This window comes from Tiliqua scincoides, chromosome 9 (genome assembly GCF_035046505.1).
Source record: "Tiliqua scincoides isolate rTilSci1 chromosome 9, rTilSci1.hap2, whole genome shotgun sequence".
NCBI classification, from domain to species: domain Eukaryota; kingdom Metazoa; phylum Chordata; class Lepidosauria; order Squamata; family Scincidae; genus Tiliqua; species Tiliqua scincoides.
In genome coordinates, this window is record NC_089829.1 from 10,534,150 (window position 1) to 10,549,491 (window position 15,342).

The window sequence follows — 15,342 nt, forward strand, 5'->3', positions numbered from 1 at the left end:
GGGAAGAGGAGATGAGGGGGTTCTCCCCCAGATTTGCCTGCCTGGCAAGTAGGTTGTGTGTGTGTGTGTCCTTACACACACAACCCCATCCTCTCCAGTGTGTGTGTGTGTATGTCCCTTACACAACACACATGCACAGCTACTTGCCAGACAAATCAGAACTGAACCCCCTCTTCTTCCAGTGTGTGTGTGTGTGTGTGTGTGTATCCCTTACACACACACACACACACACACACACACCCCCCTGCTTGCCAGTCAGACAAATTTGATGACAACCCCCTCCCCTCCTCTCTGTCTCTCTCTCTCTCTCTCTGATGTGTGCGCGTGTGTCCCTTACAGTGTTTGTGTGTCCGTCCCTTACACACACACACACACCCCGCACAGCCAGGCTGCTGGTACCCAAATGATGGGATGCGGTTGCCAGGGCAACCAGACTGGACGTCAGCGCGCCTGGGCATGTGCTGCCAGGCTCCGGGCGGCTTCGCCTCCGCTGCCGCCGCCGCCGCCGCCGCTGCTCGGGGGAAGGTGGGACGGAGAGGGGGGCCGATCGGCCGCCCCCCAGCCCGCCTCGCCTCCCTCCCTCTTTTCCGTCCGCAGTCAGCAGCCATCTTCGCGCTGAGCAGCCTCGCCCTCCGCAGAGCAACGTGCGCCCCGGGCGGAGGCGGAGGCGGAGGCGCCGGCGCGGGAGGGATGCGCGGGGCGGAGGAGCCGCAGATCGCGGAGGACATGTCAGGTAGGGGGGCTGGGCGCAGGGTGACCTCTTGCTGGCCGCTGCCACCACTGAGGGGAGGGGTCTGTTTCTGGGGGGGCTCCCCAAAGTGACACCCCCAAAGCCATGCGGACCTGCTTGGGCAGGGAGAGGGTGCCCTGCTGCCTCCTGTGTGTGGCCACCCACCTCCCTGCAGCTCAGGGATAGACTGCTGCAGGACATGGAGGCTTGGCCAACCTGTTGTGCCCCTGTGGATCCCATGGGCAAAGCAGGAAGGAGGTGGCTGCACCACCACCCCGCCCACACTGGCGGCATTCAGTGGTAGACTGCTCCTGTCTGTGGAGGTTCCATGGCGTGCTTGGCTCGTGGCATCCCAGCAGGGTGAGAGCTCTGCTTGCGGGGTCAGGCCCGAGTCCATCCCTCCCTCCCATGCTAGCGTCCTCTTGCCCACCGTGACCAGCTGCCCCCACCAGTTTGGCCTTCCCTTACTATCGCTCCCAACAGCTAGGTGGTGCTCAAAGATATACTGCCTCCGAATTGGGAGGTTCGCTTCCATATGGCTAGCCACCTGCTTCTCTCAGGATGAGGAAAGTCATCAGAACCTATGAGCCACCCATCTGGAACAGGCCCAAGGCCTGTCTAGGTTTGCATTGTCTTTCCTGCCAGGTGCTTTGCGGAAGCCTATAAGCAGGGCAGGAAGGCCACAGCCCAACCCTGTTTGCCTTGGCGCCTGGCATGCTCAGGTAGACTGCTCCTGACAGTGGAGGATCTATTAGGCTGACCTGATTGGCCTCCCCTCCCTGAGTTTGTCTCGAAGAAATCTGCCCTAAGAGCCCCAGCATCTCAGACAGAAAGCCCATTGAGTCTAGTGCCCTCTTTCCTATGGTGGTGTGCCAGATACCCCTGGAAAGCCCCCTGCCCCCCAGCAGGTCAGGAAGGGGGTGGCTGTTCCTAGTGGGTTTCCAGATATACCCTGTCAATATATGGAGGTTCTGCGTAGCTCTAGATACAGGATAGAAAGAGGATGCCAGACCCTGGTGGGTGGGGGACATTATGGTGTAACCAGGTTGGGAACTGACCTATCAGCAAGCCCAAGTGAACCCTCAGGACTGACGGCAGTGGACATCTCCAATGTACTGTCAGGGGCAGGTGGGGGCCGGGGGTGCCACCAGGGCCCCAGTGCATGATCCTTGCCCCAAGGCTATCAGCAGTCTGGTGCTGGCACTGCCATTCTTTTTGGAGGTATTCTGCCCCTTTCCATGGAGGTTCAACTTAACTTCTCCTTCATAACAGCTACAGCCCTGCTGCTGGATCAACATAAGGTGGGTGTGTCTGATTCCCAGGAGGGTCTGGCCAAATGTTTCTGGGAGAGCCACAAAAGCAGGGCACAAAGGGGGCGGTCAGGTTGACTGCTCTGCGCATGGAGCAGGATCCGTCTCCCTGTAGATGTTTTAATTGGGATATGGGGAGAGCCTTATGTTCAATGGGATTGACTTAGGCTTAGTTTTCTAGAGGCGGCCAGGGGCTTCGAAGAAGGGCGATGGCTGTCTCTGTTGACTTTTGGAGGTAAACTGTTTTTGAAAGTAGAAAAGGCTAGTAGTTGCTAGAAGCCCATTCTCATGGGATCTCCCTCACCTAGATGCCTCAAACAGGGCATCAAGGGAATGGCCCTGGTTGCTTACTGTCTCTCCAAGGTATACTACTCCTCATAGTGGAGGTTCAGTTTTGCATTTGGGGCAAATTGCTGAGATGACCTTCCTGTAATGTGTCTAGTTTTGTCTGACAGGCGTGAATTCTGTCAATTAGCAACACCTTTCAACTCAGCTCACAGTCCCTTTGCTAACATGGCCTGGAGGTTTCTCTTGAGAATACAAAAATGTTCCCGTATTTGTCTCTGAGGATTGGGGTATATGTGCATTTCATTTGCCTTGATGCCTTTTGCACACAGGAAATCACGAATATTCAGTCTTGAGCTGGCCCTGATCCTATATGAAAGTTGCATGTTGTCCATTTGCATGTTTCATTACATTGTGTGCTTTTTTTTCTGGCTTTCCCTTCTCATGCTGTGGGGCACTGAGTTCTGCGGGGTGCTGTCCCCTATCTGTGGGTAATCCTTTCATTGGGACTTCACCATAGGTGCCCATTGTTGTCCACACACACTTCCAAAGTACTCATTTTGAGCATTTAGAGCCCAATACGCAAGCTTGGTTGGAAACCTATACGACAACCCTGCAAGGCAGCTCATCTCATGGTCCCTGTATTGCAAAAGGTGATGCAGAGGCTGAGAGGAGTGCTTTGAGGAAGTAATGAAACCCAGACAAGACAGAAGGCGGTGGTCTTGGTTGCTTTGTGTGGGGGGGAGGAAATGGTCGCAGAAAATTGGAAGACTGAAGCGCCCTCCTTACAAGGAACGGTTTGTGAAAAATTTGGGGGGGGAAAGCAATTAAGTGGAGACATGATTGCAACTGATAAAATGATGCATGGCATGGAGAGAAACGTTTTTCTCGTGTTCTCTTGCCACACTTAAACCCAGGGTCATATGATGAAACTAGCAGCAGGGGCTTCAGGAGGGACAAAAGGAAGTCTTTCTTTACAAAGCATGTCATTATCAGGTGGAACTCATTGCCACAAGATGTCAGGATGGCCTCTGGCTTAGATGACTTGAAAAAGTGGCTAGGTGTGAAGAAGGAAAGGTCTATCGACAGCTAATAGATTGATCAATTTCGGTAGCTCTTGGTCATGATGGCCTGGAACCTTCGTTTTTAGGAGTAGCCTGCCTGTGAAAACTGGTTGTTGGGGAGCAACTACTAGGGCAGGGTGTGCTTTTCCCTCCTGCTTTTAGTCTTGCCAGTTTGCGGTCTGAACACTGTAGGAAACTGGATCCAACCCCAATATATAAATAAAGTATGAGACTGGGGGCTCCATTGTTAATCTCTCCCTCTCAGTACCCTTTTCACCTACCCCCATCCCTGTTGTCATCCATTCCTTGCCCCCAAAATGCCTTCTCAGTACTGTTCACTGTAACCAAATATTCCTATTATAGGGAAAAAGCAGAAAAAGTTGCCATGAAGCCTGACACTAGTGAAAGCTATTTTAGCACAGTTGCAAAGAACCTGAGCAGGACTGGGGCACCATCTCCTTGTACCTGAAGGGCTACACGAGATGCCTCCCCCTTTACCTGGTGGTCTTCTAGCCCAGTGGTCTTCAACCTTTTTTATTCCTGTAAGTTGCTGTGACCCCACAACTGAGGCTTCATGACTCCATTGGGGTCCCAACCCCTTGGTTGAAGAACACTGCTGTCGAGCAGGATCCTGGCTCTCAGTTGCTTGACAGGGTATTTTCCTTCCTTTTCTAGAAGAAGAAGATGGATTGCCAGAAGACTTGGAGGAGTTCTTTCCTGAAGAGCAGCTGGATGGCAAAAAGAAGAAGCCCAAGAAGCTGAAGGAGAACAAGACTGCCAAAGTGAAGCGGAAGAAGAAGGAGGTGGGTTGTACTGGGTTTCCCTGGAGTCTTTCTAAGGACTCACACGTAACACAAGGGGGGGGGGCAGGCGTCTTTCAATATGTTGCTCATTGAGTAATGTTTACCTCATGAGAATGATGATGGTTTTGTATAATGCTGCCAAGTGGGCACCATGCTTTACAAAACTCAGTAAGGCAGACCCCTGCCCCAAAGCACTTACAATCTGTAATTCAGCACAGGGGAGGCAACAGAGAAAGGACAGGGAAACGGAGGCAAGGATCAGCAGGGGGAGAACATGCCACTGTTTCTCTAAGGTAATCTCTGTCTTGTTCCCAGTAGGGTCTGGGGGCTAGTCAGGTCCTACCAAAGGCTTCTTGGAAAAGATGGGGAGTGGTTGAGGGGCTGTCATTGGGAAGATGCTTCTGGAAGGCAGTTGCAGGCTTCCTTAAGTGGCATGAGGGAGAAAAACGATGGGCTGAGTCATAATTTCTAAAGTGTGACTCCAAATTATCTTTTGAGGGGATCGTCACCCTATTCACGCCCCTAAATATTCTTGTAAGCTTGAACATAAGAAAAGCCTTGCTGGATCCAGCCCAAGGGGGTACAGCTGATCCAGCCTCCTGCTTCCCACAGTTGTCCACCAGTGGCCTCTGGGTATTTGCCTTTCAGTACAATCCTAGGGGTGTCTACTCCAAAGTATGTGCCACTGTGCTCAATGGAGCTTACTCCCAAGAAAGAGTGTATAGGACTGCAGCCTTCCTTTCCTGTTTGTGGGCTTCCCAAAGGCTTCTGGTGGGGGAATGGTTGGATGCCAAACTATATGGGGCTTGGACCTGATCTGGCAGGGCTCTTCTTATTATGAGTTTTTTTTCTGTATTCCTGCAAAATCTTGAGCAATGTGGCTCCCCCTCTAATATATATCTGCTTTGTTAGAGTTGCAACCCTTTGTCTGGTAAAGAGTTGTATGGAACCTTGGATGAGCAGGCACACAAAACAGCACACACCAGCAGAGTTCTTTGAATGCAGTGGTTATATTTCAGAGCAAGGGTTATCACAGGTAGAGTAATCAGTAAACAGTCCTAGTCAGCACGATGAGCAGTCAGTCCATAAACAAATCCAAATCGGTTTTCCAAGATACACAGTCAAAGTTCATTCCATGGTCAGTATCAACAGGTATCTACTCACATCCAGCCTCCCAAGTTACTGGCAGCAGTTCAGTAGTCTCCTAGTACACTCCTACTGCTGCACTGGAAGCTCAACAGACCAAACATTAAGTAGTTGGAGTGGCCAATCAGTGTAGGCTAAGCCACACCCAGGCTGAGGCAGTCACAGGTGTTTGCTGATCCTGCTGACTCCAGCAATCTGCACCTGTTCCTGAACCACCTTGTTGGCTGTGTTTCTGCCTTATCCAGAACATAGACCTGACATGCTTTACTAATATGTGAACATGGAAATTTAGCAATCGCATTGAACTGTGGGCAGACAGGCATCCACAGATGTGATAATCAGTGACAACTGTAACGTGGCTTCACTGTTTCTGTGGTTTCCAAAGCCTGTACGGTGACGGAACTCTCCTTTCGGTGCTCCTGATGCAAACCACCATGCCAGACTGTCAAGTTTTGGTAGGAAGGGGTTGAACCAGTCCTGCATTCAGTGACGTCACTAGGGTTCGCGTCACCCGGTACGGGATGCCAGCGCGTCACCCCCCCCATGCAGGATGGGGTGCACGGGGCAATACCCATGGGCAATACCCCAGGTGGTGGGCATGGTGATGTACCATCACTCCACCCCCACTGGTTTTTTGACTGTACCTTTTGATAGAACAAAGATAGAACACATTCTGCATGAAATTACGCATTGTTTGATATATAACATGATGGTATTATTCCTCCAAACTGTGATTTTAGTTATATTGGTCACTAGTGGTGTCACCCCCCCCCCCATGGTGTCAACTTACTAACAACTTATTGCAGCAGTTCTCAAACTTTTAGCACTGGGATCCACATTTTAGATTGACAATCTGTCCAAGACCCACCAGAAGTGATGTCATGGTGGAAGTAACATCATCAGGCAAATTAAAATAAATAAGTATAAATAATTAAAGTAAAACAAATAATTAAATAAGCAGAAGCCAGCCCTGGTCCACCAAGTGAATTTCCTCTGCAGCCTGCCTGCAATAACACTCCCCCTCCAAAATCAGTTTCAGCCCTACCCAGTGCCCAGTTCAATTTAAGTACTTCTGTTTAAAGCAGATCACTGTCAGGATCCACCTGGCTTTGCAAGTCTCAAAAAGGTTCACCCTATCAGCTGAAGCCTCTGTTTTGATCCTTTTTAGTGAGGGGGGGGGGGAGGCTGCCTTCTGGAGCACTTGTTAGCTGCAGGTACATAGGATCAGGACCATTCTGGTAGCCTTGCACTCTCCTTCACCTGATCTTCCACACCAGCTAAGGCACGTGTGCTTACTTGTGAGTAAACGCGACTGTGAGGCTTAATTTCGCTTTCCATAGGGCTGGATACATTCATCTACTTGGAGGGAGGGACTTGCTTCTCAGGTGTTTTGGGGGGCTGCATTCATTGGATCAGGACCATTCTGGTGTCGTTGGATTCCTCTCAGCCTGCCCTTTCCGACAGTCTAGGGCAAATTTGCCTACTACCGAGTAAACGCACGATACGGCTCACTTTCACTTTCCATAGGGATCCATGCATTTTTTGTTCTCCAGTTTTTTTGTCATAACTTTTGATAGACAGGAGGTATTTCACTCTGGTTTTCTTGCATTGCATTCCGTTAGAAATTCCACATCCAACGGTATATAATATGATGGGGTTACTCCTAACCACTGCAATTTTAGAGCGTTATGCCCCCAGTGCATGTCACCCCCCCTTTGCGCGTCACCCGGTGCGGCCCGCACCCCCCCACTCTCCTAGCGATGCCACTACCTGCATTCGACTCTGATTGGCTGACTTGGGGGGGGCATTTGGTGGGGTGTCAGTGTCCCTTGTTGCTATCATCCAGGGGGTTTGGCCTCAGAAGTGTTAGACCAATGACCTGTTGTCAGAAAGCTGGCATTTGGTACCCGGGCTGGGGAGGTATGGGGTAAGCCCCTTCAGTTCAAGTGCACAGAACTGGAGCCACCATCTCTGTCACCTAGCTGTCAAATCTAGTCTCAATTGTTTGATCTGTCCATTGACTCCAGTTCATTTTAGTAACCTTACTGAACGTAACTTATCTACCTTGTCACCCTTATCTATCTTATCCATGAAAGTCAAAGCAGCCAGACAGAGAAGACCTAGCCAGCCAGGAGGATCTTGCTGATTTTAGTGCCACTAAGGGGTTTCCAGAAGATTAAAGACACAGCTTCAAAAGAGATCTCTCTTCACTAGCTGCTGAAAGGACACCCCCCCCCCCCAAAAAAAAAAAAAATCAGCAAGACTGGTCCCTAGTAGGCAAAGCATTGTTACAGCTGCCATGGAAAGTTAAAACCAGCACCTGGAATTGGGTCCAGTTTTAATGGCAGCACATTTGACTCTTTGGGTGCATGATTACAGTGCCTGGGGCGGGCCCTTTGGGTTAACTTAGCAGATGCATTCTGAGGCAGTGCCATACACCTATGTGATGCACTCTGAAACCTGAAAGAACAGGTCCCCAATGAGCTTACAGTCTAGAAAATAGACTCAAGAGAGGCAAAAGGGGAAGAAGAAGCAGAGCTGAACAGGTGAAAAAATATACAGTTCTTCCACATTGCAAAACGCTCTTCAAGGGCAGCACTTTGCAGGACGCAGTGGCGGTAGTCCAACCCAAAGGGGCCTCTGCAGCACTGACTTCAGATTCCTATCCTCCCTCTTTGCAAATATAGTTTTTCAGCTGGCAGCGTGGCAGGTGTTCAGCAGGTGACTTTCATGACTCACCAAAGGAGAGTTTGCAGGAAAGGGCTGCAGTGTTGACCCCCCCTCCCCCATGAATCAACTGCGATCCCTTGGATGACAACACCAGTTTGGCTGTGCCTGACCTTCTCTGTGTTGGGAAGTCTCCTTATCGGGTCTCCTGTACCCTGCAATGCTCCAGCTGCATTGCAGCGTCTCCTTTACAGTGTGTCCCTGGTGACTGGCAGTAAATCTTGCCAGTGTGCTGCATACCGAGCAGGTCTGGCTTTAAATGGTCCATAAAATAGAGGGGGCTGGTGGGTGGGTGGGTGGGAGGCAGCCGCAGGAGATGTTTTTGGGAGGAGGAACGTGGTCTTATGGGTAGCACGGCAGGGATTCCGCAATTCCATGCTCAGAATCGCTACTGGAGAATCTCTGTGTTTTTTAAATCACTAAAGCAAGTTTCTGGACCTTAAGACTAGAAGTGTACACCAGATGACATGTGGCCTGCTGAAGTCTCAGAGGGCTAAAGGACAGCTGATTGAGGCTGCAGTATTACTTCATGGTCACCTAGGAATAAGCCCCATTAAACACAATAGGACTTATTTATGAATAGATATGCATAGTATTGCACTGTGAGTTGTGAGTAAAGAATCTTCATTATTATTTTTAGTGTTGGGCCAGCAATAAAATCAAAATGTTTTGTGTTGCTTTCTGTTATGTCCTTTCCAATAATAGAGAAGATCTATGCCCTAAGGATGTACAATCTAGTTAAGAACATAAGAGTCCTGTTGGATGAGGCCAAGGCCCACATAGTTTGGCTGCCTGTATCTTGCAGTGGCCCAGACTCAGAGGTGGGGCCATGGGTGCTTGCCCCCCCAACTGTTGTGCCAGCAGGAAGAGTGCCCACTGGGATAGGGAGCAACCCAACACAGCTAAGAGCCCAGGTCTACCCACCCAGCAAACCTTGGCCCCAGAGGCTGGTAGATCAAGTCTGGGCAAGAGGAGGGATTTGAAGAAAGTAAGTTTGGGGCAACCTGCATGTGGTCTGGGAGAGAGTTCAAGACATAAGGGGCAGCAAGGGAGAATGGCTGGAGCTGTGGTTGGAGCAGGAGATCTTCAGGTGGTTGAGCCTGTGCTGGATCCAGGAGCTGACAGGAAGTCAATACAGGGATTTTTTTGGGATGTGTGAGTATGATATGATCTGTGTAGTAAGAAAGGTGACTGCTTTGCTGGCGGAATGCTGGGCTTCGTCAGGGGGCTTCGTTGCTTCAGTAGCTGCTTTCCTTTTCATTCCTTCCTCTGGGCAAAAGGAAATAAATCCTACCAAATAGTATGTGGTTTTGTGGACAGGTCACAGAATTGCATTTTTTTTGGTGCAGAATTTAATATTTTTTTGTCTCAAAAAGATGCCAAGCAAAGTCTTGCTTATGACTGCCTGTGGGCAATATTCCGAGCTTTCCAAGAAAGTGCCAGGAAACAGTTCCCATAGAGTTGAAATGTACTCCAAGGTCATCTAGTCTACCCCCTGCCTGTAATGGCTTTCTTGGGGTGGGGGTCTGCTTGTTTATTCGCTCTTTTGACAGATTTGGTCTTTGTCCACCCCTTCGAGTGGATCTCTTTTTGGAGAAAACCCATTCTTTGGGAACAGATCATTCTTTGGGAACAGAATAAATACAGGGAGGGTGTGAATGTGCAGGAGGGCTCCAGCTTCTTACTGGGGGAGGGGGAAGGTTCCTTCTGATTTGGAGGCTTGTCTGCTCTTGCCAGAAATTGGGATGAAAATGAAGCACAGAAAGTTGCTTTTCTTGTTTCCCTGGTGCGTGGTTGGAGTGGCTTGATGATTGCACGCACATATGGGCACCACCTCCTTTGTTTGGCTGGCAGGGTGTCTGTTTTATGTTTACCCCATGAACGACACCATTTGTTTCTGCACCTGGTTGTGTCTCTTCCCCATCAGGCAGCCATTGGCAACCTCTTCCCAGTGATGTTGCTGCAGCTGAAAGCCGGAGTGGCTTGTCTTCCTATGTAAGCAAATGGAGCAGGCTGGGTGCACCCCGGTTGTGGAGCCGAGGGATGTAGCAGCAGCCTATGTGCAACTTATGGGAGTAGTGAACAGGAGCCAACAACCTGGGTGAGACAGTTGCCATGCTGGCTCCAGGGTTGGGGGGGGCTTTCAGGTGAGGCACCCCCAGTGAGCTTTGCAAAGGTTAGGGTAGGAAGGACCACTGATGGAGTCTGATCAAGCTGAGTATTTCCTTATCCTGCTGGCAGTGGCTTTCTGTGGTTTCAGGCAGAGAAGAATCTTTAGCAGCTTTAACTGGAGATCGAGGCTGGCCCATCCATGAGGCCAACTGAAGTGATTGCCTCAGGCAGCAGTCTGACGGCACTCATCTCTGCCTACTTTCTGGGATGCCAAGAGTGGAATCCAGAAGCTGCTGTGTGCATTGTGCTGGGTCAGACCAGCAAACTCATGCTGTCACTTCTCTCTGGTGGATCACTCCAAGCCCCTGGGCAGAGCAAGGGTCCTCTCGCCCAACCATGCAATATCCTTTAACTGGAGTTGCCTAGAGATGTCTCCTCACTCACAGGCTGCTGTCATTGCTTAATTGGTTGAAAATGCATCTGTTTGTCTGAGGCATCAAGTCCTCTCTTGATGTGCCCACAGATCCAACCTCTCCTTGATCTGGTGGTGCATCAGCTATGCTCTCTATTGTGATTCCCTGGTTCAAACATGGAAAAGGGAATAGTGCAGAGGAGGAAGTACAGAGGAGATGAGAATGGTGGGAGAGAGCATCCCTGAGGAAGTGCGGGGGAGATGAGAGTGTCGGGTAGAGTGTCTCTGAGGAAGTGCAGAGGAGATGAGAATGGTGGGAGAGAGCATCCCTGAGGAAGTGCAGGGGAGATGAGAATGGTGGGAGAGAGCATCCCTGAGGAAGTGCAGGGGAGATGAGAATGGTGGGAGAGAGCATCCCTGAGGAAGTGCAGGGGAGATGAGAGTGTCGGGTAGAGTGTCTCTGAGGAAGTGCAGAGGAGAGGAGAGTGATGGGATAGTGTTGGAAACTCTTTTTCTGCACTGTCCTTTTCCAGCCCGTTCTTTTCAAAGCCAGGGAGGGGGAGGCATGGCAGAGGCAACTGAGTGGCCCAATCAACCTCATGAGTGAGCTGGTTGCATCTTATATGTTCTGGGTTTGAATGAAATTGAATTCGTCCCTGCCCCACGTATATCCGTGAAAGGGCCGTGGAGTTGCCTGTCCTTTTTGGCCCCAAATCCTCACTCCAGATTATGAGGATCAATGTGCCTGAAATCATCCATTTTGGCAGCCAGATGCAATAGCTGGTGGTACGTGATCAGGCTCTTGAACCAGTCCAAGAGGTTCCCTTCACTAGCCTGCTGTTTGAATTGGAACATATGTAGATGGAGGTCCTTGTCAGGGAGGAAGATGCGGACAGAGAGATGGGATTCTGCAGGAATTGCCATGGCAACCAGATTTTCAGGCCGAAATTATGTTTATATTGCCCGTGAAAAGTGACAGTCCCATTTTGGTTGCCTTAAAAAAAATTATTATTATTAAATGAAAAATGTGAAGGGCCTAAAATCAATATACTGTATGTCTCTCTTGGGTTAGAATAGTTTTTTGTTTTTGTTTTTTTAAATCAAATGTGAACATCCGTCTGGCAGTGATGTGAGCTGGCCCAGGAATTGTCCAAATATGGCATGGTGGAGATGGTGCCGGTACAGAATTTGACGCAGGTGGAAAAATTCCAGGTTGCAGCGGGCCAGCGGGTCCGCTATTCTCCTTCGAAGTGCCTGAATTATCCTGCAAATGGAAACAGAGACAGGACACTTAAATAAAAAATTATGCTTAAAGCTGATGGCATTTGTTTTGGGAACTCATCATTTCCCAAACTTAGAATGTAAGGATTGACTTGCTAGATCAGTCCCAGGTGTATTGTGTCCATAGGAGGCAGAGGAAATAGAGTATGTGGGGGCCAGGGGAAAGGGAGTTTGTGGGAGCCAAGGGAAATCTCTTGAGCCCAGTGCTTCCCAATCTTTGGCATCCCACGAGACTTCCACATCCTGCAAATGCAACGCGTAGCTCCCGGAAGTTATTGGCGATGACGTTATCACCAATTACTTCTGGGTTTGAAGACCGCACAGGATACTGTAAAGGCTGTAAGAGACTCTGGATGGGCAGGAAGACCCCTCACAGTATGAAAAAAACTGCATGCAGGAGCTCAACTGGCCAAGCTGAGCCTCTTACTGGCCCCTGCAGTGTTCCTTGTGGTCTTGCTGCCATCCAGCGACCCCCAGGGTGCCTTGTGACACCCCAGGATGTCATGATGCACAGTTTGGGAACCACGGCTTTAACTCCTTACTCTGCATAACCCAGCTCAAGGTTTGGATGGTCACACTTGGGTGTGACAACACCTAGAAAATTTGGTGTAAAGGCCTTAACAAAATGCAGACAGAAACATTTTTCTCCCTGAGATAGAAAGACAGTTTCCATGCTGCTTGATAGATAATGTCACGCATAATTGACATGTAACTTATGTTCAATGAAAGGTGGTTAGATGGTGTAGGATAGTGTAAGATCACCCAGAGTGGGGAAATGGGGGCTGTCAGTGAATGATCTGTCTTGGATATGTGAGGGCAGCAGTGCGCACAGTTTGTTGCTTACTAGGAACAAGTAAGGAGAGAAAAAAACGTAAACCGGCGAAGTTATCGCTTAACCGAGTCAGGGCTCAATCCTATCCAACTTTTGAGTGCTGGTGCAGCTGCAATGCCGCCCCAAGGCAAGGAAACAGATATTCCCTTACCTTGTGGAGGCCTCCGTAACTACCCTCCCACCACAGGATGTAGTGTATGCCCCATTGGCATGGCTACACAAGGGCTGGAAAGTTGGATAGGATTTGGCCCAGAGCTGTCTCTGGCTTCTGGTCCATCTGGTTCTAGGATTGCTCTGGGGAGATCACAGAAGCTAAACCACTCACTCACATAGGCCTCTGCAACCTTCCCTAGATCACTCATGTGGCCTGTCTCATCCTGAGGTCTCCTGGGCTTCACTTTAAAAGGAGCTCTACACCGTGATCCTAAAGAGATATGGGACAGAGTTTCCTTGACTCAAGCACCTGAGAAAATCCATTCTGCCCCCTCACTTCTATTTATAGGCTAAAATGGATCTCCTTTTGGGGAGAGGGGTAATTTTTTTTAACCTGCTCATCCTGATGTAGTGTGTTGTTTCATTGCCTTGCAGAGCCCCTGGGTCTCCCTCAGAAGTCAGATATTTTCCGTGTGTGTGTGTGTGTGTGTGTGTGTGTGTGTGTAAAACAGTCTGTGCTGTGACTTTGATATCTTTTTCCCAGGAGCAGTTTATGGCTAAGACCCTTCCATCCATCACTGACCGTGCCCTCCTCTCCTCTTTTCCCTAGCATGTGAACCTTTTCTTTTTTTGCGTGACCTTTAGGGGAGCCACGATGATGAGATCTCTGAAAATGAAGAGGAGCTGGAAGACAAATCAGAGAGCGAAGGAAGTGACTATTCGCCTAATAAAAAGAAGAAGAAGAAACTGCGAGAGAAAAAGGAGAAGAAAGCCAAGCGGAAAAAGAAAGATGAGGAGGAAGAGGAGGTGGAAGACGGAGGCTTAAAGGTATCCGGCTTCTGGTTTGGAAGAAGCTTCGGGGCAATCAAATGGACAAGAACTTTAGATAAACTGAAGCTATTTTATATGTCTGTGTGTGTGTGTGTGTGTGTGTGTGTGTGTGTGTGTGGGGTGGTGGTGGGGTTTGCTCGACATCCAGCACACCACAACGGGGGCTCCTAAAACTGGTTTGTTGCCTCTTTAGTGTTGCTTTTCATCTCCACCAGGAACCCAAGTCCTCAGCTCAGCTGATGGAAGAGTGGGGCCTGGATGACGTAGATTACGCTTTTTCAGAAGAGGACTATCATATGCTGACCAACTACAAAGCTTTCAGCCAGTTTCTTAGGTAGGTGAAGCTGACTCCTGCTCTCGTCCAGGGAGGAAGCTTGGGGCTATATTCCGGTCTCTGCAGCATTCGTTAATTCACCCATGTGGCCTATCTCACCCTGAGGCCTCCTGGGCTTTATTTTGAAGGAGTAAGGATAGTTCTTTCATTGGGAGGTGTGGGAGTGGTTGCTGACTTTCAGCATTTGTGGAGAATGAATCCATCCATAGCTACTAGCGGTGACAGCTAAAGAGAACCTCCATGTTCCTTGGCGGTCTGTCTTTGGATACTAGTTGTCAGGGACAGACTGCTAGGGAGGTCTGTTGCCTTAATGGAAGTTGTTGTAGTATAGCAGCTAAGGCGGCAATCCTGACCAACTTCCCAGCTCTGACCTAGCTGCAATGCAGCCCCAAGGTAAGGTAACAAACATGCCCTTACCTGGAGGAGCCCCCTTGACTACCTCCAGACTGCAGGATGCAGCGCCCGCCACATTGGCACAGCTATATCAATGCTGGAAAGTTGGTTTGGATTGCGCCCTAAGAGACTGAGCTGTGCATTGGGGCCTCCCTGGTTTGATCTCGCCTCTGCCATGGACTCTTCGCCATCTACACTACAGGGATAACAGTGCTTTTATATTGCGGTAAGGACCTTGAAAAAGGACTTGCCCCCTCGTCAGTGCTGACTTTCTCCTTGGTTTCTAGGCCCCTGGTCGCCAAGAGGAACCCCAAGATCCCCATGTCCAAGATGATGACCGTCCTGGGGGCCAAATGGCGGGAATTCAGTGCTAACAACCCCTTCAAAGGCAGCTCAGCAGCAGCAGCAGCCGCTGCAGTGGCCGCCGCTGTCGAGACTGTTGCCATTGCTCCACCTCCACTCCCTGCAAGCCCCCAGCAGCCACCCCTGCCACCCCCAGCGATCATTAGGAAGGCTAAGACCAAGGAGGGCAAAGGTAATGTTGGTGGCATGCGTGGGCCACATTTGGGGGGGGTGAAGGGTACAATTGCAATCAATCAATCAATCAATCAATCAATCTGTCCCTCAGAATCACATAAATGATCATGAGAGAGTGTATATTTCAGTCCATATCATGGGGTAGAAGAATGAGGGCAGGTGGTGGGTGCCCTCCCATCTTTCACCTGAGGTTGTGGCCTCATGAGGCCTCATAGATGGGTCAGCCCTGTCATCCAGTTTTCCCATCCCTGTTTGGTCCAAGGAGCAGGTGGGTCCTGTGAACACCAGTGGACCATTTCATTTAGGCTTGAATGCTTTCATTCATCTTGTTGACTGGAAGGCTAGAATTGTCTTGAGTTCCTCCCTAAAGACAATGAGGACTAGAGAAATGT

At 49.8% G+C, this 15,342-nt stretch overlaps 1 protein-coding gene across 1 annotated transcript in view; it reads left to right on the top strand.

The window, feature by feature from the left end:
* The first annotated feature begins 456 nt into the window (after positions 1-456).
* The window catches only part of CHD5 (chromodomain helicase DNA binding protein 5), a 60,728-nt gene continuing 45,842 nt past the window's right edge, over positions 457-15,342 (top strand). Inside the window, exons 1-5 of the mRNA XM_066637430.1 lie at positions 457-733; positions 4,065-4,192; positions 13,501-13,683; positions 13,902-14,020; positions 14,701-14,948. Coding sequence (XP_066493527.1) covers positions 457-733; positions 4,065-4,192; positions 13,501-13,683; positions 13,902-14,020; positions 14,701-14,948 — 955 coding nt within the window. The remainder of the gene's footprint in view (positions 734-4,064; positions 4,193-13,500; positions 13,684-13,901; positions 14,021-14,700; positions 14,949-15,342) is intronic.